At 52.2% G+C, this 22,276-nt stretch overlaps 1 protein-coding gene and 1 long non-coding RNA gene across 5 annotated transcripts in view; both read right to left on the reverse strand.

Moving 5' to 3' along the window:
• Nucleotides 1-8,247, reverse strand: part of PPP1R16B (protein phosphatase 1 regulatory subunit 16B) — a 102,813-nt gene extending 94,566 nt beyond the window's left edge. Inside the window, exon 1 of one of the 4 annotated variants that reach the window (XM_045053633.1) lies at nucleotides 8,158-8,247. Coding sequence is in view for 1 of the 4 variants with exons in the window: in XM_045053632.1 (XP_044909567.1) it covers nucleotides 7,672-7,945 (274 nt within the window). In the remaining 3 variants the exon portion in view is untranslated. Of the gene's footprint in view, nucleotides 1-6,459; nucleotides 7,452-7,671; nucleotides 7,946-8,157 lie in introns of those variants that run through there. The other 3 variants (XM_045053632.1, XM_023251256.2, XM_045053634.1) reach the window with 3 other exon arrangements.
• A 9,355-nt stretch (nucleotides 8,248-17,602) lies between these two features.
• On the reverse strand, nucleotides 17,603-22,115 carry LOC123384312. The gene is made up of 3 exons (XR_006595190.1): nucleotides 22,067-22,115; nucleotides 21,377-21,560; nucleotides 17,603-19,752 (listed from the first exon to the last, which is right to left on the reverse strand). It is a non-coding gene; the product is annotated as an uncharacterized LOC123384312 (long non-coding RNA).
• Between the last annotated feature and the right edge of the window lie 161 nt (nucleotides 22,116-22,276).

Here is a 22,276-nt window from a genome sequence, read left to right on the forward strand (position 1 = left end):
GCCTAAGTAAGTAATAGACGTAAATAAGTCATCTGGGTGAGCTCAGGCCCCAGGGATGTAAATGACCCGGGACTCTGCACACCTATCCCCTCTGTTCTGAAGGGATGCTCCCAGGGCAGACGTGACGGATGCTGATGTCCCTGACTCCAGGGACGGCCAAGGCCACCGCTAGCCTTTCCCCTACCTGGGAAAGAAATAGAAAAAGGCACTTCCTCGGAGTCGGGACAGCCCCGAAGCGCAACGGCATTTTTGCCCAGAGAAAAGCCAGAGAACATAATGATTTAAGTGCCAGCACATTGAAGCCAGACGTCCTGTATTCAAATCCTGACTCCCGCACTTAACGGCCATGTGACCTGACGTAAGTCATTGCACCTCTCTGTGCCTCGCTTTCCTCAGCAGTAAAATCAAGGTCGCCGTAATGCCCCCTCTACAGTTTGCGAGGATGAGACTAAAGGGGTTAAATAAACAGTGCTTGCCTCGTGATACGTACCAGATGTTGACGATTATTATTACGATTAAGAAAAAGGTGTCCTTCCTCCCAGGCAGATGCAACCCTGCAGGGTGCAGAGCTTAGCAAGTGGGGCAGGCGAGGTTTCTGCCCCCTCCCTGTGCCATCGGGCAGAGCACAAGTCCACAACCTCACATATCACGCCTGCTGCGCGATTCACTTCCACATGTAGCCATCCTTTCCTCCCGGCTTCCCCTCTGCCGGCCTGGCTGTGGATCAGAATCTCCTGGCCCACTTTTTACAAACCCAGATTCCCAGGGCCTGGCCAGTTCCGATACAGGCGGGTTGGGCTAAGCAGGGCCTGAGGATCTGTATGTTCAACACGCCCCAGGTGATCAGTGACGCGGGAACGGCATGACCCTGGACACACATCTCTGGAAGCACCAGACGTCCCCACCTGTTCCTGCCCTTGGGGAGCAAGCGGCCTCGTTTTCGTGTTTGGTCCCAGGCCTGGACACACGGAGAAGGGGAGCAAGAAACATGTGCCCCTGCAAGCCAGCCGGCAGAGCAGATGGCTGGGCCAACAGGAGTGACGAGCTGAATGCTGCTGTGTTTGCGTGAGTGACACCAGAGACCCTTCCCCTGGAGACGTGGGCTTCCCCAGACCCTTGCCACTCGAAGCACAGCTCGCAAACCAGCAGAATGGCTCCCCCCTTGGGAACCTGTTAGAAATGCAGACACACAGGACCCAGACCTACTAAATTAGGTTGTGCGCTTTACAGGAACCCCCAGATGACTCGTGAGCAAGTTTGAGGCACATTGTCCAAGAAGGCGTCCCCCATCAGAATAAGTTCTAACTCGTGCGCACCTCTAACCTGTCCAAGCACCCTCTGGGGCCGATCTTTTCCTTTGGACTCCCAGAGAGCCCCAGAAAAACAGCTTTGCATAGCCCAGATCCACGCTCGGCAGCCAGCCTAGGGCTCACAGTGAACCTCTGCTCAAATGAGTTACTTATTTCTAAGTCGGCATTAAAATAAGCCTTCCCAGGGCGCCTGGGTGGCTCAGTCGGTTAAGCGTCCGACTTCAGCTCGGGTCGTGATCTCACGGTCCGTGAGTTCGGGCCCCGCATCAGGCTCTGTGCTGACAGCTCAGAGCCTGGAGCCTGCTTCGGATTCTGTGTCTCCCTCTCTCTCTGCCCCTCCCCTGCTCATGCTCTGTCTCTCTCTGTCTCAAAAATAAATAAAAACATTTTTAAAAATTTAAAATAAGCCTTCCCAATGAATTGAAAAAGAGACAACAACTCCAGCCTCTAGAATTCTGGGGCGTAAAAACATTCCCTTCTTTTGTACGGAGTTGTGACCCCTGCTTCCCTGGCCAAAGCCATCCAAAGACATCAAATAGCCCAAAGAAAACAAGCCGTGTCTTCCTGTTGGCCCAGCTTCAAGTTATCGGGCAGATTTCACACTGGAGCTTGACCTCATTAATCCAAAGCCTATCACATTGCTGTAAATGTCAGTGGAAAAATAGCCATTCAGTGGGTTTCCTTCATTCCACCAGAAAGGGAAAAAACAGGAAGGCAACAGCAGCTGTGGCCCAGCTTGGCAAATCCCAAGGGCCCCGCTGACAGGGCGTTCCTTGTCGGCACCTAGTTCGCCTGCCCCGGCCGGCTCGTCCAGATAAAGGTGAGTCCTACGGGCACGTGACCAAAATGCACTGGTCACTGCAGCAATGGTTCAGATCAGTTGGGCCCCCCAGCACCTGCTGGCGAAGGAAAATAGCCTGGTCTGAATTTCCTTGGCCTGCATCACCAACTGGCCATTTATCATTCAGTTTCATCTAAATCTCTCCTGCCCATTCAAAATGTCCTACAAGCCAAACCTCTGGGACTCCAGGGGACACAAGGCCTTCCAAGTCCTCATTCATCCTTTTAATGCATATTGATTGTCTCCCATGTACCAGGCTCCATGCTGGGCAACCGGGGACACAGAGCTGAATGAATTAGACACAGTCACTGACCTTATGAGGCTCATAGCCCAGTGCAACTTTTCTCAGCCTCGGCACTGTTGACATTTGGGTGACTCTTTGCTATGAAAGGCTGTCCTGTGTGGTGTAAGAAATTCAGCAGCATCCCTGGCCTGTACCCGCTAGACGCCAGTAGCACCCAACCCCCACCCCGCACCTCCCCAGTTGTGACAACCAAAAATGTCTCCAGACATTCCCAAAGGACTCCTGGGGGCCGAACTGTTACTGGCTGAGAACCGCTGGTCTAGCGAGTAAGACAGACTCAAAAAGTAATGACCACAAATAACCATATGATCACAACTACGATAAGTACCACAGAGGTCAATGTTGTGGATATTATACCGATGTTATCTACGACGTGGAAGCCAGGTTTTCTTTGTATGATTACAAGCCTTTATTACAACTCCAAATTATACATATTATGTATATAGTATATATGATCTGTATTTCCAGGTGGAGAAATTAAGGCTCAAGGAAGCGAAGAAATTGCCTAAGGCCCCAAAGCCAGTGGAAGGCAGAACCTGGATTTGAACCCCAGCCCTAAACTCTGCCTCCTATGGAAAAGGAAATTTGAGCCTTTGCCTTCTGAAAACAGGTAAGGTGACGCGACGCGCTGACTAGCCGTCCTAAAAGACTCATTCCTTCCTAGGGGGTCCCGGTAGAACTCAACCACCACCTGCCACATCAATGAGGTTACAAACTGCCTGCCTCAAGGCACATTTGTGGGACCCTACGGGTCAAGGGATGCGGCCCTGAATTCCGAGACAGCCAAGAACACCTCCTCCCCTTTGCCAAATGCCTGCCCACGGGGCCTCCCCAAAAATCAGGGCAGGGAGAGAATGGAGCAGTGTCCAGGAAGCCAGAGCACCCCCCACCGTGACCCGTCTCCAAGGTGCCTACTGCCCAGCATCCAAGGGTACACAGTGGAAGAAACCAGACGTTCTGCATGAGTGAAACATCTAGTGATTTACAAGGAGCATGAGGGAAGTGGTACGGGACAGCACGTGGAAGCTTTGGAGACCCCCGACATGAGTTCCCGCCACTTAGGAGCCTCAGGCCCCTTGGCAAATCGCCTCACCCTTGGTGCCTCAGTGTCCCCTTCTGTACAACAGGGATAAATGCATCCACTTCAAGTCGGTCGGTATGAGCATTCCATGGCAATGCAAGCAAAGACCTTGGACAGTGACCAGCCTCCAGGAAGCGTACTGGCACCTGGTACGATGTTATAATCAATAAGGAGCCAGATCACGGCGCTTCCTCCACGTACATCCCCTTCCTTCAAATGAGCTACTGAGTCCCAGGAAGAGAGAAACAGATGAAGAAGGAGGAAAAGCATCTCGGGAAGAAGGAGGGGATCTCCGTGCTTTCCTAGTAGAAGGAAGAGGAAGGGACAGCTAACATACTGGCCGATGAGCCCGGGGCCAGCCCTCCCTCCCGTGCAGAAGTTAATCCTAGACTTTCTCGGGTGTGCAACCGGACAGCCCTCCACAGGCCGCAGGGTGCCTGCTTCGGGTCAGCGAGTGTTTAATCATTTGGGACCCCTCGGAAGGATGGCCTCTGCCCACCTCCCTGGCCTCGCCTGCCGCCCCAGCGTCCGTCACGCCCTATGGTGATGGCACTCCAGCCGCGGCCTCTGCCCACTGCTCTCAGAGACACCAAGCGCTTTCAAGCCCCTGTGCTGTTGCGCAAGCCGCTCCCTCTGCTCAGCCTGCCCGCCCCTCTAGTACCCGCCACCTGGAAAACTGTCTCTGAAGGCCCGCGACGCGCTCCCACAGCAGCTTGCCCACCTGTCATCGGTCATCACAGACTAGTAATAATGGTAACTAACATGTGCAAAGCTCTGATTAATACCTAAAAGGCCCTGCGCTGAGTTTCTTACCCAGGCATCTGTCCATCACCAGCCAGCAGCAAGGTGGCAGCTTCAGGAGGGAAACCTGGGTTGGTTAGCCCCGGCCACCTGTCCACCCGCCGCTCGGCTCTCCCCTCCCCTTCTCACCAGTGAAGCTGTTATCCCACAGTGTCTTCGCTATCTGTTTCCAGGCCTGCGTCTCCCCCGCAGAGGGGAGCCCTGATTGCTGCTTGATTCATCTTGAAATCCCTCGCTAAGCACAAGGTCTACAATGGAGTAAACATCTATCAAATGAACCCACAAATCCTGGAAAATGGCAGCCAGATGTGAGAGGCTAACTCACAGACTTCCTGGGGACAGGCCCATGCTGGACTCCAGTTCCCAGGAGTCAGGCCTCCCCAGCCAAGAGGCTTTCCCTGTCCTGAGAGCTAGAGGCAGAAGAGGTCTGACTCCCCCAGACTGGAGGCGGTGGGACCTTTGACAGCCCAAGGCAGAGGAGGAAATGGTGGTGATGGTGATGATAATCATTTCCTGCATTCCTGCCCACACCAGGTGCTGCACTAAGCACTTTCTGTGCATTATTATCTCACAGAATCCTCACAACCCCACGAAGTAGGCAGTACTATTTGCTCCCATGTTACAGATGAGAAAACCAGGACTCAGAGAGAGCAGGAATTTACCTGTCATCACACAGCTTTTAAGTATCGAGCTATCATTTGAACTAAACCTGCCTGGTGCTCGTGGTCTGCAAACTTTGTAGCTTTCTGCAGGAGGCAGGCTGGTCCAAGCCCTCCCTGAGCCCAGCCTCTAAGATGTGCTCGGGCTAAAGAAGGTTTGTCCTGATCTCTGCTGGCAGAATGCCCTGTGGGACCCACTGTACGCCAAATGGTTCAAGTCCGAGGTGCAGGCAGGGTACAGGCTGGGGCAGCTAGTTGGGGGAAGGCAGCAAGGTTGGGTGGGGTTCTTGAGGGTCCAAGTACGGCACGGGAATCCAGGAATGTGCCTTCCGCCATCTGCAAAACCAGGCTAGCTGCAACCTCTGTTGGCCAGAGAAAGGTCCCTCTGGGGATGGGACTAGTTTTGAAAAGAAACTGAGGCCCTAGTTTCCAATGAGTCCAAATGGGCTCAGCCGAAAGGTTCTGGCCTTGGGGAAAATCCCACCTTCCTGTGTCAGCATCCCCTTCCCCCTGTCCCTCAGGCTCCCAAACAGACTTAGCGGCTAGATTAGGATTTAACCTTCCCTCCAGCACCAGCGACCGGAATGAAGTCTGAGCATACGTTGGCCTTGCCCGCGTGTCCTTCCAGGAGGCAAGGAGCCTCCGCACGCTAACCAGAGAATGTGCAGGTGAATGTCCCAGTGGGAGGAGGTTGACAGAGGGACAGGGAGGGTCAACTGGTCTTCCTGAAGGAGCCACTGCAGAGGCTGGGACCAGGAAACGGGTCAGGAAGGTTTCAGGGTGGGCGACACTGTTGGGTACGCTCCAGTTGACCAGAGGGTTCAAAGTCGAACGTCCAGAGTGGCCTGGGTGACATCTTGTCTCCAGCATCTTGCTGGCAGGGGGGAGAGAAGGGGCCGGGGAAATCTGTGTGGGATGGCTCTGTGAGCAGGCGGCGAGCTGAAAGGACTCGCTCACCAGGGCCCACAAGCCGCCTGCAGGCTGGAGCTTTGTGACCAAGCTGGGGGAAGATGTGGAAACTCCCCCGGCCCCTGCAGAACCACCCTCCAGGACTCCACGGGCTGCTCCTGCCTAAAAGAGACACACCCCACTCAAAACCACTAGGAAGGGCGCCAGTATTTACCTAAGAGCATTCCTCCCGACCCGCTCCACTGCACCAAGCACTTCACGTGGGTCCCCTCGCCACCCCTGCCCACGGCCTGAGTATTAGCCCCATTGTCTTAGAGGCAACTGAGGCTCCTGGAGGCCAAGTGCCTTGCCTTCCAGCCCAGCGCCAGTCACTGGCTGAGCTAAGAAGCTTTATTACCAACCTAGGGGGAAGCCTCCCAGATGGAGGGTTTTCCCCCTCGCTGTTTCACCAGCCGCAGGAAATGTCAGGGCACTCAGGAAAGTACCCCGTGGGCTCAGGCGGCTAATGACAGGCCCCTTCCAGAGACAGCCCTGCGGGAAAGGGAGCCTGGTACCTCGGGGCCCTGGGTCCTCCACAGAGGGCGATTCAGAGGCGGCACCTGGTGCCCGCGGCCGCGGGGAGCTGGTGAGCGCTTCTGACAGCGAGAACAGGGGCCCATTATGTGGAATCCAATCACATGGGCGCGCAGGCAGCTCGGCTTTCGGTTCTGAGAAGCGCTTATGCAGCCACCTCTCTCCCCGCTCCCGAGTGCCCGGGAGTCCCGGGTCCCAGGCTTTGAGCGCGGCCCTCCCGGAAACACCGGATTCAAAGCTCGCCTCGGCTCAATCATCCGCTCGGGGCTGGGAGCTGCATCAGCAGCGGCTCCCGAGGAGCCGGGTCCAGACTGGGGGAGGAGGAGGGAGGGAGGGAGTCTGCATCAGGGAAAGGAGGCTGGCAGCGGGCGCCTCCCCCTCCCTGCGTTCCACTCGGGCGGTCTGGGCAGCTCAGCCTGGGCGCTCCGGGTGACCTTGGGCAGACCCCTCCGCGCGACCTCTTTGGGGCGGGTTGCACGGGTTCTGCCCATCCCAGGCTCTCGGGGGCGCTCCTCGGGCCGGAGTCGGGGCGCGGGACTCGGGAGGAGAGGCGCGCTCCTGGCGCGGGGACCCGGCAGCCCGCGCACGGCGGCCCTTTGGAGAGGCCGGGAGCACCTCCCGCGGGGAAGGAGCGCGCGGGGTCTCCCGGGGCCGGCGGGCGCTGTCAGCTGGAGCCAGCGGCGGGGCGGGTCCGCACGCGGGGGCGCCCGCCCTGGGGACCTTTCCCGCCCGGGCAGAAGCGCTCCCTGCGGGGATCTGGCGCCGCCACGCGAGGGGGCGGCGCCCCCACGGCGGGCCCCGAGGCTGGGCGCCCCGGCCGTTTGATGCTGGTTGTGGCTCCCGCTTCGCGGCACTGCCACCCCCTGCAGAAGCAGCCGAAATCCCACAGGCTGCCCCAAGAGCGGGCCCCGGTGGCCCCGGCCAACAGCCTGCCGATGCGCCCCCTACCCCAGCCTCGCCGTAGGCGCGCCAGACCCGGAGAACGCCCCCACCCCAGCCCGACTCCCCGGCCTGCGCTCCCCGCACCCGCCGTTCCAGCGCCCCCTCCCCCAATTACCTCCAGCCGCCGGCCCTTGGCCCACGCGCCCCACACACCCCCAACCAGACCTTCCGCGGCTGGGACCACCTCCCCGCCGCGATCCTCATCCCCGCCGGCTCCAGCCAGGGAGGGGCGGCGTCGCCGGGGAACTCACCCGCTCTCCCTAGCCCGGCCCCGAGCGGCTCCGGCCCTGGCTCTGTCAGTCGGTCCCCGAGCCGCAGCTGCCCGTGCGGCGACAGAAGCTGGCTGAGCCCGGCCGCCAGCCTCCGCGCCGCCCCTCGGCTCCTCCCCCTAGGCGGGGCCTGAGCTCCGGGGAAGTGGGTGGGCACGCTCACCCCGCTCCTCCCGCCGCCCTGGGAGCTCGCAGAAGGGTCCCGGCACCCTGGGGGTGCGGGCCCCTCCACTGAGCAGCGGAAGTCGAGGGCCATGGACGTTGCCAGGCTTCGGAACAGTCGTCCTTACAGTCTTCCCCCCCTTTCCACGCCCTCTCCTCACCATCACCAACCGCGGAAAGGGGGAAGCCCAGGACTGCATTCCTGCTCCCATTTCGTGGAAGGGCATCATGAAGCCCAGAGGGGAGCAGTAACCTGCCCGAGGTCATACAGAATCAGTGCCAGGGCCAGAAACCCAGGTCTCCTACCTCGAAGGCCTGCGCGGCCTGAGTCTGAAGCCTTTCCGGGACCTCAAGAAGCCCAACTAGGCCTTGCCCTGGGGACAGGTTTGTGGGGGCAGGTTCCCCAGACGGGGCGGGGGTGGGGGGTGAGGAGAGATCGGTGGGAGCTTGGGGGTTGTGGCCTGCGACGCGGACTCTCATCATTTCCTCTTTGTGTAAAGAAAGGAGGCTAAGCGAAGGAGGAAGGAAGTGGTCGTACCTCCGCTGACGTCCGTCACTGTCGGAGGTGTGCAGCCTCCAGAAAGGGGCTGCCCTCCGGAGATCTAGCGGTAAAAATGAAAAAACGAAAAGCAAAACACACCGAGGTGGTTTCGATCATCGAATTCGAGCCTCTTTCCGGGGCTGAAGGCCTCAGCACTCTGAACACCATCTTTTTTTTTTTTTTTCTTTTTTTTTTTTACAGGATCTAACTATTTTTACGTCGCTGTTGAGAGGGCCCTACTCCCCACCCCACCCCCCAGGAAGAGAAGAGAAAGTTAACAAAGGGAAAAAAAACCCATACCAAAACATTCTCTGGGATCCACCCTCCCTGAACACTGGCTTTAGAACAATAGAATTCTCTTGTCCACAAAGGGCCTTGTTTCCTGAGCTTTCTCCGCCTCAGCTTAGAGCCCGAGGCAGCCCAGGGCCAGTCAGTGATGGTGCAGACAAGGTTTAAGTTTGGGGAGTTTTGGGGTGATGCGCAGTTTTTGACGTCCCAGCAATCCAGTTTGAAGGAAGAATTCCTCTTGGCCATCACACTAGCAATGTCCTTTTGCGGTGGCCCGTAGAACCTGAGTTTAGGGATTTCCTGTTTGCTAAGGCAACTCAGTGACCTTCCTTGGGGAAGGTGAAAAACTCAGGGCTGGGCTTGTTCCAGGCCCTGGGGCCCCTCAAGTCCTCTGAAAGCCCCCTCCCTCATTCACACCCCCCCCCCCCCGCTCCCTCTTAGTTCATTAATAATCCAGTGGTGAATGACACTGTTTCAGAAGGAGCAATTAGAGAGCAGAGCAGGTGGGGGAGAAGACATAAAGCGATGTTTAAAATAACCCAAGGGGATCATTGTTCTCCCCAGAATGTTTCCGTTGATTTATCGCGAAGAGCTGTGGGCTCAGAGGGCGGGAATCCATCTAAGGCAGGTATTGAACTTGGAGCCTAAGTTCCTGACATGAAGCCTTGAGGATGGGCCCAAATCCCCATGTTGTATTGTTCATTCACACCTTTCACCGTATCTGATGCCAAAAGTTCCGGTGCACTTGGAAGAAAGTAGAGGACTCACGCTTCCTGATTTCAAAACACAGCTACAGTAATCGAGGCAGTGAAGTATGGGTATGAGGATAGATATGCAGACAATGGGATAAAACTGAGAGTCCAAATATAAACCCTTCCACCTACGACCAATTAATTTTCAACAAGAGTGACACCGCAATTTAACGAGGAACCGATAATCTTTTCAACAAATCTTTTCATGCACAACTGGATGTCACGCTGGGACAAATGGATTTCCTTGTGCAGAAGAATGAGGCTGGACCCCTACCTCACACTGTGTACAGAAATTAACTCAAAAAAGACCAGACTGACGCGTAAGAGCTAAAGGTGCAAAACCCTCATCAGAAAATGTAGGCATAAACTGTGACCATCGACTAAGTAATGGCTTCTTAGATGTGGCACCTAAAGCGCAAGCAACAAAGAAAAAAAACCAGAGAAGTCAGGCCCTATCAAAAAAAAAAGTTTGTGCTTCAGAAGTTGGGACATGCTTCCGATTCTGTGTCTCCCTCTCTCTCTGACCCTCCCCCGTTCATGCTCTGTCTCTCTCTGTCTCAAAAATAAATAAATGTTAAAAAAAAAATTAAAAAAAAAAAACGGGGCGCCTGGGTGGCTCAGTCGGTTAAGCGTCCGACTTCAGCTCAGGTCACGAGCTTGCGGTCCGTGAGTTCGAGCCCCGCGTCAGGCTCTGGGATGGCCCAGAGCCTGGAGCCTGCTTCCGATTCTGTGTCTCCCTCTCTCTCTGACCCTCCCCCGTTCATGCTCTGTCTCTCTCTGTCTCAAAAATAAATAAATGTTAAAAAAAATTAAAAAAAAAAAAAGTTGGGACATCATCAGGGTACCTACCTGGGTGGCTCAGTTCGTTGAGCGTCCCGCTCGGCTCGGGTCATGATCTCACAACTCATGAGTTCGAGCCCCGCGTCGGGCTCTGTGCTGACAGCTCAGAGCCTGGAGTCTGCTTCAGATTCTGTGTTTCCCTCTCTCTCTCTGCCCCTCCCCTGCTCACGCTCTGTCTCTCTCTCTCTCTCTCAAAAATAAATAAAAACATTAAATTTTTTTTTTAATTTGGGACACCATCAAGAAAGTGAAGAGAAAGTAACTGTTATGGGCTGAATTGTGTCCCCGCAAAATTCACATGTCTAAGTCCCAACCCCCAGTACCTCAGAATTAACTGTATTTGGAAACAAGCCTTTAAAGCGGTGATTAAGTCAAACTGAGGCCCTTAGGATAGGGCCTGAATCCAGTGTGACTAGTGTCCTTATAAATGGAGAAAAGGACATCCGGGATGCACACATAGAGGGGAGACCTTGTGAAGACATAGACAGGGAACGGATGGCTATCTACAAGCCAAGGAGAGAAACCTTGGGAGAAACCAAATCTGCAAACACCTTGATCTTGGACTTCTAGCGTCCAGAGCTGTGAGAAATGAACTTCTGTTGTTTAAGCCACCCAGAATGTGGCATTTTGTCACAGCAGCCCTAGCAAACTAATACAATAACTCACCAGATGGGAGGAAAGATTTGCAAATCATACATCTGATAAGGTCTTGTATCTAGAATATGTAAGGAGCTCTTACAACTCAATAATAAAAAGGCAAACAGTAAAATCCTTGGTCTGCGAGCAACTCGTTCTACGGGTGTTCTTCCAGATGGGCCAACATTTCTAATAAATTTTAACTTGATTAAACAATCGATGTCTTGCAATACAAGTAGTACCTGATGCCAAAAGTCACATGATCACAACTGAGCCAATGGTTCTTCTCTCCCTCTCCCTCCCTCCCCGAGGGATTCTGGGTGATTGATTGTCTCTCATGCTCAGATGCTTGGTCTTAACGCCTCAGTGCTTGGCAGAAATCAGTGAGTTTTCAGAACGTTGGAAGGTGCCCACAACAGGCACTACTGTATTTTTTGTCACTTCAAAGCATCTAGGGACAGTCCTTTGCTTTCCCATACAAGAGTGAGCTTAGGAATGCTTTGCTTCATCCGAGGTCAGGCTGCCTGCAGATAGAAACCCTTTCCTCTGCTGCCTTATTGCCAGTTACATTGCATACAGTATATGACTGTGGTCAACATCCGTGCGAGTGTCTACGATGGCCCCCGTGCAGAAGATTCCGTTGAGCCAACAGATAGCAGTGACTCCATTAGTGATAGTGACAGTTGTCCTACACAACAACCCTCCTCTCTCTTGTCTCCCGCACACCAGCCAGGAAGGTTTTCAAAGGTAAGTACGGGTTAATTTGTTTATTTTGCTTCACATTTGGTATTTTCTTTATTATTTTGTTTTACATTACAGTATTGTAATCATTTTTATATGAATATTTTTGGGTTGTGGAATGAATCATCTGAGTGTCCCTTATTTCTTCCAGGGAAATTTGCTTTGATACGCAAGTGCTTTGGAATACAAGCATGCTTCCGGAACAAGTTATGCTCACAAACCGAGGGTTTGCTATAACTCGATTCAAAATTTGACAAAGAATCTGAATAGACATTTCTCCAAAGAAGGTACATAAGTGGCCCGTAAGTGCACGAAGTCACGCTCAACGTCATTAGCCATCAAGGAAATGCAAATCAAACCTAGGATGTGATCCCATTTCAAACTTAATAGGAAGGCTGTAATCAAAACGACAGGCAATAACAAGGCCTGGCAAGGAAGTGAAGAAATTAGACACCTCATACATTGCTTGTAGAAATGTAAGATGGGGTCATTGCCTTCAAAAACGGCCCGCCAGTTGCTCAAAATGTTAAACATAGAGTTACCAGATGATCCAGAAATTCGACTGGTCAGTACACAGCCAGGAGAAATAAAGGCATGCCTCCACACAAACCTGTACACGAACCTTCACAGAGCATTCCGCACGACAGCACCAAAGTGGAAACAGCCCAAATGTCCATCGTCTGTTGGATGGGTAAATAAAATGCGATATATGTCCACACAATGCAGTATTACTTGGCAATCAAGAGGAAGGAGGTACCAATACATACCACAACACGGATGCACCTCAAAAGAAGCCAGACACGAGACCACAGGTTGTACGATTCTACCGGTAGGTAATGTCCAGAACAGGCAAATGTATAGAGACAGAAAGTAGATCGATCAGTGGTTGTCTGGAATTGGGAGAGGGTTTGGGGGGCAAGAGGAGCATGATTGATCAAAGGCACTAGATTCTTTTGGGGGTGATTAAAATACTAAAACCGATGCGGTGATGGCTGCCCGACTATGAATATACCAGACCCCGCTGGATTGCACACTTTATTTTTTTTAAATCTTTTTAATGTTTGAGAGAGAGAGACAGAGTGTGTGCAGGGGAAGGGCAGAGAGAGAGAGAGAAAGACACAGAATCTGAAGCAGGCTCCAGGCTCTGAGCTGTCAACACAGAACCTGATGCGGGGCTCGAACTCAACGCACCGTGAGATCATGACCTGAGCCGGTCGGATGCTTAACCGACTGAGCCATCCAGGCACCCCTGGATTGTATACTTTAAGTGGGTGAATTGTGTAGTGTATGGATCGCAATAAAGTTTTCACCAAAAAAAAAAAAAAAAAAAAAGGTAAACTGGTCCCTTGAAAGCAACCAGAGGACTGTGTCTCCCAGCCTGTCCCCTGTCCCCAGGCACGAAAGCCCTGCTTTATATTTTGAGCTCACCTATGGTCTATGAGACATTAGGATACAGTCCAAGGCCAATGAACATTCTAATAGATGGCGGGAAATCTTTGAGGACCTAAAAATAAACGGATTGGCCCCAACATATAAAATCTGACACATCGGTGTTTACAAATACAGAATTAAATATCTACGTAACTTTCCACTAGTCAAGTGCAGCTCAAGTGAACTCACAGTTACATAATTGTACAGGAGGTAGAACGGGGGTTCATTGTATGGTTGTTATGAGGTAAAGCAAGGGGTCCAGAAGAAGAAAGGCCCAGAGGCTCCTGAGTCTGCGGGAAGAATGAGCTAATCCCACTCACAGGGATTCATTTTGAGGTTATTTGAGCCACTGGTTCTTAACATCAGCCGGTGGGCAGGTGCCGGGCTGGCTACATTCATTCACTCAACAAATACGTCCTGCGATGGCTGGCCCCCCCGTGAGCCTTGCTGGGAGGCAGGTGCTGCTGGCGAAGGTGTCGGCAGGAGTGCAGGGAGTGCAGAGGGTGCAGGGTGGGCTCCGGGGAAAATGAGCCAGGGTGGTAGAAAGGCATGCTGGGTAAGCGTCCTGGCTCCACTGTGAACCTGCTGGGTGGTCATTTCCCCTTCCAGGGTGTCAGTTTCCTGGTCGGTAAAACTCCTTTTGTACAATACTCGCACGGGTTTGTGTGTGTGTGTGTTTTCCCACGTCCTCGTGCTTTTGAGGGAAGTGACCTTTCTTCGACCTCTTTTGTAAGCTTCCCAAAGAGCACGGTCAGAAATGTTTGCACACAGTGGGAGCCCCATAGAGGTGTGGAGGGAACACTAGATGTTCTCGGCTAGCAGGTGAGCTCCGTGCTGGGGATACTGTGAGTTTCAGGGTGACTGGGGGAGGGGGAGGGCGGGATTTCATTATTATATTCCGTTTACAGAGAATTCTTGTAACACGGTGCCTTTCGATCTTGGCGGTACGTTGGAATCACTGAGGGAGTGCTGGGAAGGATGGATGCCCCAGGCCACTTGAATCGGATTCTGGAGATGGGGCTCCTACTTTTAAACACACACTTATTGGGGTGGCTGGGTGGTTAAGTGTCCAACTTCAGCTCAGATCATGATCTCAGTTTGTGAGTTCGAGCCCCGCCTTAGGCTCTGTGCTGACAGCTCAGAGCCTGGAGCTTGCTTCAGATTCTGTGTGTGTATGTGTGTCTCTCTATCCCTCCCCCACTCATGCTCTCTCTCTCTCTCTCAAAAATAAACATTAAAAAAAAAATAAACACACACACGTATACACAGGGATCACAAAAACTCCCCAGGTGATTTGAAAATGCAATGTGCATCCTTGGGGCGCCTGGGTGGTTCAGTCTGTTAAGTTTTCGACTTTGGGTCAGGTCATGATCTCACAGTTTGTGAGTTCAAGATGTGCGTCGGGCTCTGTGCTGACAGCTCAGAGCCTGGAGCCTGCTTTGGATTCTGTGTCTCCCTCTTTCTGCTCCTCCCCCGCTCATGCTCTGTCTCTTTCAAAAATAAATAAACATTTAAAAAAAATGCTTTTTAATGTAATGTGCATCCAGGCTAAGGATCACCACCTAAGTCTGTGTTTCTCAAAGTTCGCAGAGCACAGAATTACCTAGGGCAAAGGGAGGAAGAGGGTGTTAAAACGCTGCTCCCCAGGCCTGTCTTTGGCAGTGCCTTTTCATTCTTTGGTGTAATACAGTCCTAGGAACATGCATTTTAACTGATCCCCTAAGAACAACAGGTCTTAGCTAATGCCTCCAGCTGCCAATGCCATAGTGATCTCCTTCTCTTGCAACTCTTACCTTGACTTAAGCAGGGTTTCCCAAATTTCCTGAGTAAAAGAATCACCTGGGGCACTTATTAAAAATGCAGATGTCATGGGGCGCCTGGGTGGCGCCGTCGGTTAAGCGTCCGACTTCAGCCAGGTCACCATCTCGCGGTCCGTGAGTTCGAGCCCCGCGTCAGGCTCTGGGCTGATGGCTCGGAGCCTGGAGCCTGTTTCCGATTCTGTGTCTCCCTCTCTCTCTGCCCCTCCCCCATTCATGCTCTGTCTCTCTCTGTCCCCCAAAAAATAAATAAACGTTGAAAAAAAAATTGATTAAAAAAAATGCGGATGTCACCGTGCGGTCACCACTATAATGACAATTGAGGAAGCAAGGGTCATCAACAGATGCTAGAGCCACTGAGTAAAAAGTTGCTGGATGACAGAATGTTCACGTGGTTCAAATGACCACGTCCCAAATTATGTACTGATTTAAAAAGGGGGACATGCACCTTTACAATAGAGAGATCCAGAAGGCCCCACCTCAGCCCAGTGATGGAACCCAGCCTCGCCAAGAATGGGACAGCCTGACATTGTGTGTGTGCCCTGATGTGATGCAATATGACGTACGCGTCACCTTCTATGGCATATTCTTGCCAAAAATACTTAACCTGATTTTAATCATGAGGAAAATTTAGACAAATCTAGAATGTGGGGCATTCCACCAGCCTGGACTCTCTTTTACAAAGTTAATTTTTTATTTAAAGGTGGGGAGCTATTCTAGATTAAGAGGGAGTAAAGGGGCATCAACCAAAAGTACATAAAGCGTGGACCTTGGTCGGATCCTGGATTGAGGAAGTGAAGGGCTACAAAAGAATTTTGTAGACCATAGAGAATTTAGCTCTTGTGTGTATATGAGATGCCATTACCGAAGCAACGTTAATACTCTGAGATGCGATCACGGTGTTGTGGTCATGGAGGACGGCTCCTTCCCTCATTCTTCGGGGATGCCTGCCAAGGGGAGGGTGAATGAGGAAGAAAGAAAAGCTTAAATGTGCCAAAGTGTTCACCATCGGTGAATCTAGGTGAAGGGTATTCAAGGGTTCCTTGTACTTCGCTTTCGATTTCTCTGCGAGTTTGATATTTTTCGAAATAACAAAATCTGGACACTGGGAAGGAATGCAGATCCCGGAGCCCCGTCCCTTGAAGGTTCGGATTCCGTGGGCCTGGAGTGAGGCCCAGGGTCCGTGGTTTTAAGGGGTGCCCAGGTGATTTTTCCCTGACGCAGGGCCTCGCCATCCCTGGAGGTCCCCCCCCACCCCGCTAACAGCACCCTCCCCCTACTGGCTGCCCTCCAGTACCCCAACACCTTGCAGATACGGTACTCCCATCTCCTGGAACATCCTGTTCCCTCGTTCTCTGCTGAAACCCCACGCGTCTTTCGGGTCTCAGCCCCAATGTCACTTCCTCAGTGAAGGCTTCCCGGAAGCCTCTCAGTTAAACCCCCTGGCCTTGGCTCTCATGGTCCCCGGGACCACAACTATCATTTTACATCTCTTTGTCACCATTGGATTCATGTCTGCCTCTCCCGTTTGGACAGTGTGAGGGGTTGAATGGTGTTTCCCCCTCCACCCCCCCCCACCCTCCCTTCAAATGTGGGGAGGACCCTCAGGACCTCGGAATGTGACCGCATTTGGAGACAGGACCCGGCTGACACCTTGATCCCGGACTTCCATCCTTCAGCACTGTGGGAAAAGGAGTTTCTGCAGTTTAAGTCCCCGGTGTGTGTCTCCTGTCCTGTCCTGTCCTCTCCCAGCGGACAGATGGGTGGGGCGCGTCCCCCAGCAGGCGCCAGGTCTGTTTTGTCTGCAGGAGGAGCACAGGGAGGATGAAGGGATCCTGCTTCACAAGGTGTGGGAAGGGTTTACAGAGGCCCTGCCGCCGGTCCCAGCTCGCTCCGGGGTTCAATAAACAGCTCCCGGATGCGGCAACATTTTGGACAGCGGGCAGCTTCAGGTTTGTGTTTTTGTGGTCGCCGTGGTGGCCCTCAGCTCTGTGTCCATCTGGCCGCTGTCACTCTTTGCCTCTGGGGGAGGACAGAGACCACCCGGAGCAAACAAAGTCGTTCTCCACTCCTGAGTGGTAACACCCACACTGGAAAGCCAAAGCGCTCGTCCTGGGTTACGCCTGGGACAAGAGAGGAAGGGCCTGGCGGAATGCTAGAAATCCAAGCTCCGCAGATGAAGCAGCGCTTATCCCCACACAGGAGGCTCGGCTTCTGCGTTCTTGAGCGGAGGCAAGCAAAACACCCAGGCGAGAAAGGTTGCCGGCCGGCAGCAAGGCAAAGCAAGTCCTTCCTCTCAAGGGAGGAACAGGCCAGGGATACGACACAGGAATCCCTTGGAGTGAGGGGAAACCCAACACCGGTACAGCCACTTTGAAGAGGACTTTTGCACTTGTTTGGAAATGTTGGATATGCGTGTCCTGTGACCCAGAAACTCCACTTTTAGGAGGACCTGGCCTGGAGCAAGGCTCCCACCGGTGTAGGAAAAGAGGGGTCTAAGAATATTTATTGTAGTTTGATTTGTAATGGTAAAAGATGGGCAACATTCTGAATATCTACCGACAGGGGACTGGAGATCAATAAGCGAAGGGCTATTTTATTTATTAAAAAAAAATTTTTTTTTTATGTTTATTTACTTCTGAGACAGAGACAGGGCATGAGCAGGGGAGGGACAGAGAGAGACGGAGACACAGAATCCGAAGAAGGCTCCAGGCTCTGAGCTGTCAGCACAGAGCCGACACGGGGCTCGAACTCACAAACCGTGAGATCATGACCGGAGCTGAAGTCAGTTGCTCAACCGACTGAGCCACCCAGGCGCCCCTACGAAGGGCTCTTTTATGATGATGGAATTCTAGACAACAGAGAAAATGAACTAAAACAGAGCTACCTGTGTCAACACAGACAAATCTAGAAAACAGAAATGTGAGTGAAAACGAAAAGCAAGTTGCAAATGGATCCTTGCAATGTGATACTTTTATATTTAAACACACAGCAGCATCCAGTTATGATACATACACTCGCCGCAGAAGTGTGAAACAGTGGCCCCCGTAGATCTATTCTGCTCTGCACCACTGTGGGCTAAGCCGTAGGGATTCCCTTGTTCTCTGGCTTCTCGTAGAGCTTAGCCAAAGGGAGGCACCAGCAGGTTTCGGAACACTGAAGAAACAAGGCCCTGTGATTTCCCGGTGTCCCTCCGCTGAAGCCCAGGGCCTCCTTTGGGGGTCCTCTCCGTGCTTTGGTAATTGCTCACGCCCCTCGCCTCAGTTTTCCCATTCATAAAATGGGGATGATAACGATGCCTACTTTCTAAGTTCATTGTGTGGACCTGGTGAGCCCGGGTACTTGGCACAGTGCCCGCCAGGTTATAAACACTCAGAAAGTTAGCTTTTATTATTATCAATCATCCTTTCTCTAGGCCTACAAGGAAGCACCGCCCTCTTTCTTACACATAAAAGTTTCCTGGCTTCCTTTAACGTGACTTCAAATTTCAAAATACAAGTCTGCAAGGAATCTCTTCTCTGAAACCATGGGAACCAAATGTGCTCTGGAATTCAGGCTCTGGGGTTTCATAAATATAATGTGGTGCATATACTCTATATCGGTGATTCTCATACTTGAACATGAATCAGAATTACCCTTAGGGGTCGTTAAAGCACAGATGGCCGGACTCCATCCCAGAGTTTTTGATTCAGGTCCGGGGTGGGGCCTGAGAAGTTCCATGTTTGACAAGATCCCAGTTGATACTGATGCCACTGGTCTGGGGACCACACTTGAGAACCAGGGCTATTATATAATACCCCTAGAGGGAATCTAGGGCAGCACCCCATAATCAAACACTGATGTTTCTGCTGTGAAATGTCAGTGAGAGACGATGCATGGCCTCACGTCAGTTCAGATTAGGTCTAGCTATTGAGCGAGTTTTGCAAACTGATGAAAACCTTTCACTTTTCAGAGAATTTTGGATTTTAAAGGAAAGTTTAAGGGATTGGGGACTTGTAAATGAAATCTCATGACCAAAGACAAACGCATACAAGAAACAGTAGTGTTAGATTATGCTTTTTCATGTGTTTTTTTTTAACTTATTTTTGAGAGAGAGAGGGCGAGCTGGGGAGGGGCAGAGAGAGAGGGGGACAGAGGTTCCAAAGCGGGCTCTGCGCCGACAGCAACGAGCCAGATGCGGGGCCCGAAGTCACAAACCGTGAGATTATGACCTAAGACAAAGTCGGATGGTTAACCGACTGAGCCACCCAGGCACCCCAGATTATGCTTTTTAAAACTACACTTGACCCGCCACCATCAGGGATTGTGACTGACTGAATGAATGAATGAGAATAAACTGCTCGTGAGGGAGAACAGTAGGTCTCGCATTCTCCCTATTGGCCACCAGGTGGCAGCAACAGCTCTGCCTCAAGGCTGGGGAGAACGTTGGATGGAGAGGGGCGGTCCGTGCCTTTCCGTGAGAGAGCCAGGCTCACGGTAGCTGCTCTAGAAGAGCCTTTGGGAATTCATGGTGCTATGTAACTACCCCAAAACCTTAATGGCAAACAACCATTTTATTATGCTCATAAATTGTGGATCTCAAATTTGAAAAGGGCACAGTAGGGACAGTTTGTCTCCGTTCCACATGTCTGGGGTGTCTGTCAGCTGGGAAGACTCAGGGGCTGGGGGTGACTCAACAGCTCAGAGTGGGAATCACCTGGAGGTGTCTTCACTCAGTGTGTGATGTCCTTGCTGGGTGTCAGCTGGGCCCTCAGCTAGGTCCGCAACAGGAACATCTACGTGGGGTCTCTCCACGTGAGCGTGGGATTCCTGGCAACATGGCAGCTTGCTTCAAGCGTGAATGTCTCCACCCAGCCTCAAGGGGAGAGAACAGGGACCGCCCCGGGATGGGAGGAATGTCAAGGTCACTGTGGTCATTTGCTAGGGCCGCCATAACAAAATACCATAGACTGAACAGCTTAAACAATAAAAATCTACTTCCCATAGCTCTGGAGGCTAAAAGTCCAAGATGGAGGTGTCAGTGGGTTTGGTTTCTCCTGAGGCTTCTCTTCTTAGCTTGCAAATGGCAGCCCTCTTGCTCTGCTCTCACATGGTCTTTCCTCTGTGTGCCCACCCCTGTGTCTCTGTGTGTCCACATTTCCTCTTATAAGCGCACCAGTCAAACTGGATTAGGGCCACCCTGATGCTTACTTATTTTGGACGGAAAGAGAGACAGAGTGTGAGTGGGGGAGGGGCAGAGAGAGGAGGAGACCCAGAATCTGAAGCAGGCTCCAGGCTCTGAGCTGGCAGCACAGGGCCCGACGCAGGGCTCAAACTCACCAGCCGTGAGATCGTAACTTGAGCTGAAATCCAACACTTAACCGAGCCACCTAGGCACCCCCTTAATCACATTTTTAAAGACCTTATCTCCACATTCTGAGATACTAGGGTTAGGGCTTCAACATATGAACTTGGGGGGACTCAATTCAGCCTATAACAGCCACACTGTCAGAAGAGCATGTGGGATGGGAGACAGTCCTACGGCCATCTTGGGGAAACACAATCTGCACGGCCCCGCCTCCTCTTGTTGCACCAAAGGCTCCAAAGGCATCACAGTTTGTTAAGCACATCAGACCCAGCCTACCCCCGTGCCTTTGAACACACTGTTCTGCCTGCCCGGGATGCCCTCACCCGCCCTGCTCTAATAGGCCACCCTCATTCACCCGTCCAGAGTCACTGCTCGTCCAGAGCATTCCTGACCTCTGTCCCGGGTCATCGCTGACCATCATTATCTTCACCACCACTCTTGCCAGCCTGGCCACAACCACTGCCACTCATGGGCCGCTTCTTTGTCCCAAGCTAAGTTCTACTAGTCTCATTTAATCCTTAACCCTCGAGGTCAGTTTTATAGATGAAGAGGCCAAAGCGGAGAAGTCAGCAACCCAGAGCTATGAACAAGTAAATGGCAAAGTCAAGACTTGAACCCAGGTCTGCCTGCTCCGGAGCCTGTGTTTGTCACTTCTTACCCTCCGGGGCCTCTGATGGCCTCTTCTGTGCCACCCCCACTTTGGTTCAACCCTCCTATCAAAGCATCAACCCCTGCAATGATTCGGACTGCACCAGCTCTGGTCCCATCTGCTGGTCTTACCGGCTCATGCTCTGGCTGCTCCAGGGACGGTCTCACCTGAGACTGTGAGGAGGCCGAGGGCCCAGCACGCCTTGCACGTTACATTGTCCACTACGTTGTAATGCGGTCACCTTGACGGTTCACCATGAACCACGTCGTCTCTCAGTATTGACACCTTTGTGTACCCCCTCCCACGTGGACTTGGGACTTGTCCCAGTGACTTGCTGTGGCCAGGGGGACATCAGCAAATGTGATGCGAGCAGGCGCTCCAGAAGCACGCGTGCACAAGCTTGGAACACTGCCACCTGTGCACAAAACCGGAGTATACCTGACGATGGGAGACCTTGGGCAGAGAATGACCCTGTCGCCCTACCTGTCCCAGGAATCCCAGCTGGGGCCTGGATTGCCCATGGTCATAGCCAGCGTGCATGTTTTCGTCTCAGATTTGCCTTCTTCACTGACCTCTCAACCTCAGGGACTGACTTTCTTTCCCCAAGTTCATACAGCCTGTGAGTGGAGGACCCAGAATTCCAGCCCAGGTCTGGCCATCTAGAAAGCTACAATAGCAGCAAGAATAACAATAATTAATAAATATCATAACAAAATACAAAATAAGTAAAATAAAATTTAAATTAAAAATCATAAAAATAGATAAGGAGTATAATAATAAATATGTTATTCTTATAATTTTACTTTTTTGCTATAGTCCTCTACTTAGTATCAAGGACATTATAGATTTGAACCTCATTTGGTATATTTTTATCTCCGTATTCTTGTTTAGATTTTCAGGATAGCACACTGCTCTTTAATTAGAATAGCCATGATGTGGGGCATCTGGGTGGCTCAGTCGGTTAAGTGTCCGGCTTTGGCTCAGGACATGATCTCGCTGTTCCTGAGTTCAAGCCCCGCATCGGGCTCTTTGCTGACAGCTCAGAGCCAGGGGCCTGCTTCGGATTCTGTGTCTCCCTCTCTCCCTGCCCCTTCCCTGCGCACGTTCTGTCTCTCTGTCTCTCTCTCAAAAATAAATAAAACATTAAAAAAAAAATAGCCACGATGTTGCCACCTTGCAGTCCATTTGTTTGTTCCATTATATTCATACAGTATTCTTCCTGAAAGGAAATGCAGACGCGAACTTCCCAGGAACACTTAACTCAACGCCTTGTTCCCCCCCCCCCCCCCCGCCACTACCCGCACACCTGCCAGTCTTCCCAGTTCCCCTGTCTCTCTCGACCATCTCTTTCCTGTCCTGCTTCCTCACTTTCTCCCAGCCTCT

This window comes from Felis catus, chromosome A3 (assembly GCF_018350175.1).
Source record: "Felis catus isolate Fca126 chromosome A3, F.catus_Fca126_mat1.0, whole genome shotgun sequence".
In the NCBI taxonomy this organism is placed as follows: Eukaryota; Metazoa; Chordata; class Mammalia; order Carnivora; family Felidae; genus Felis; species Felis catus.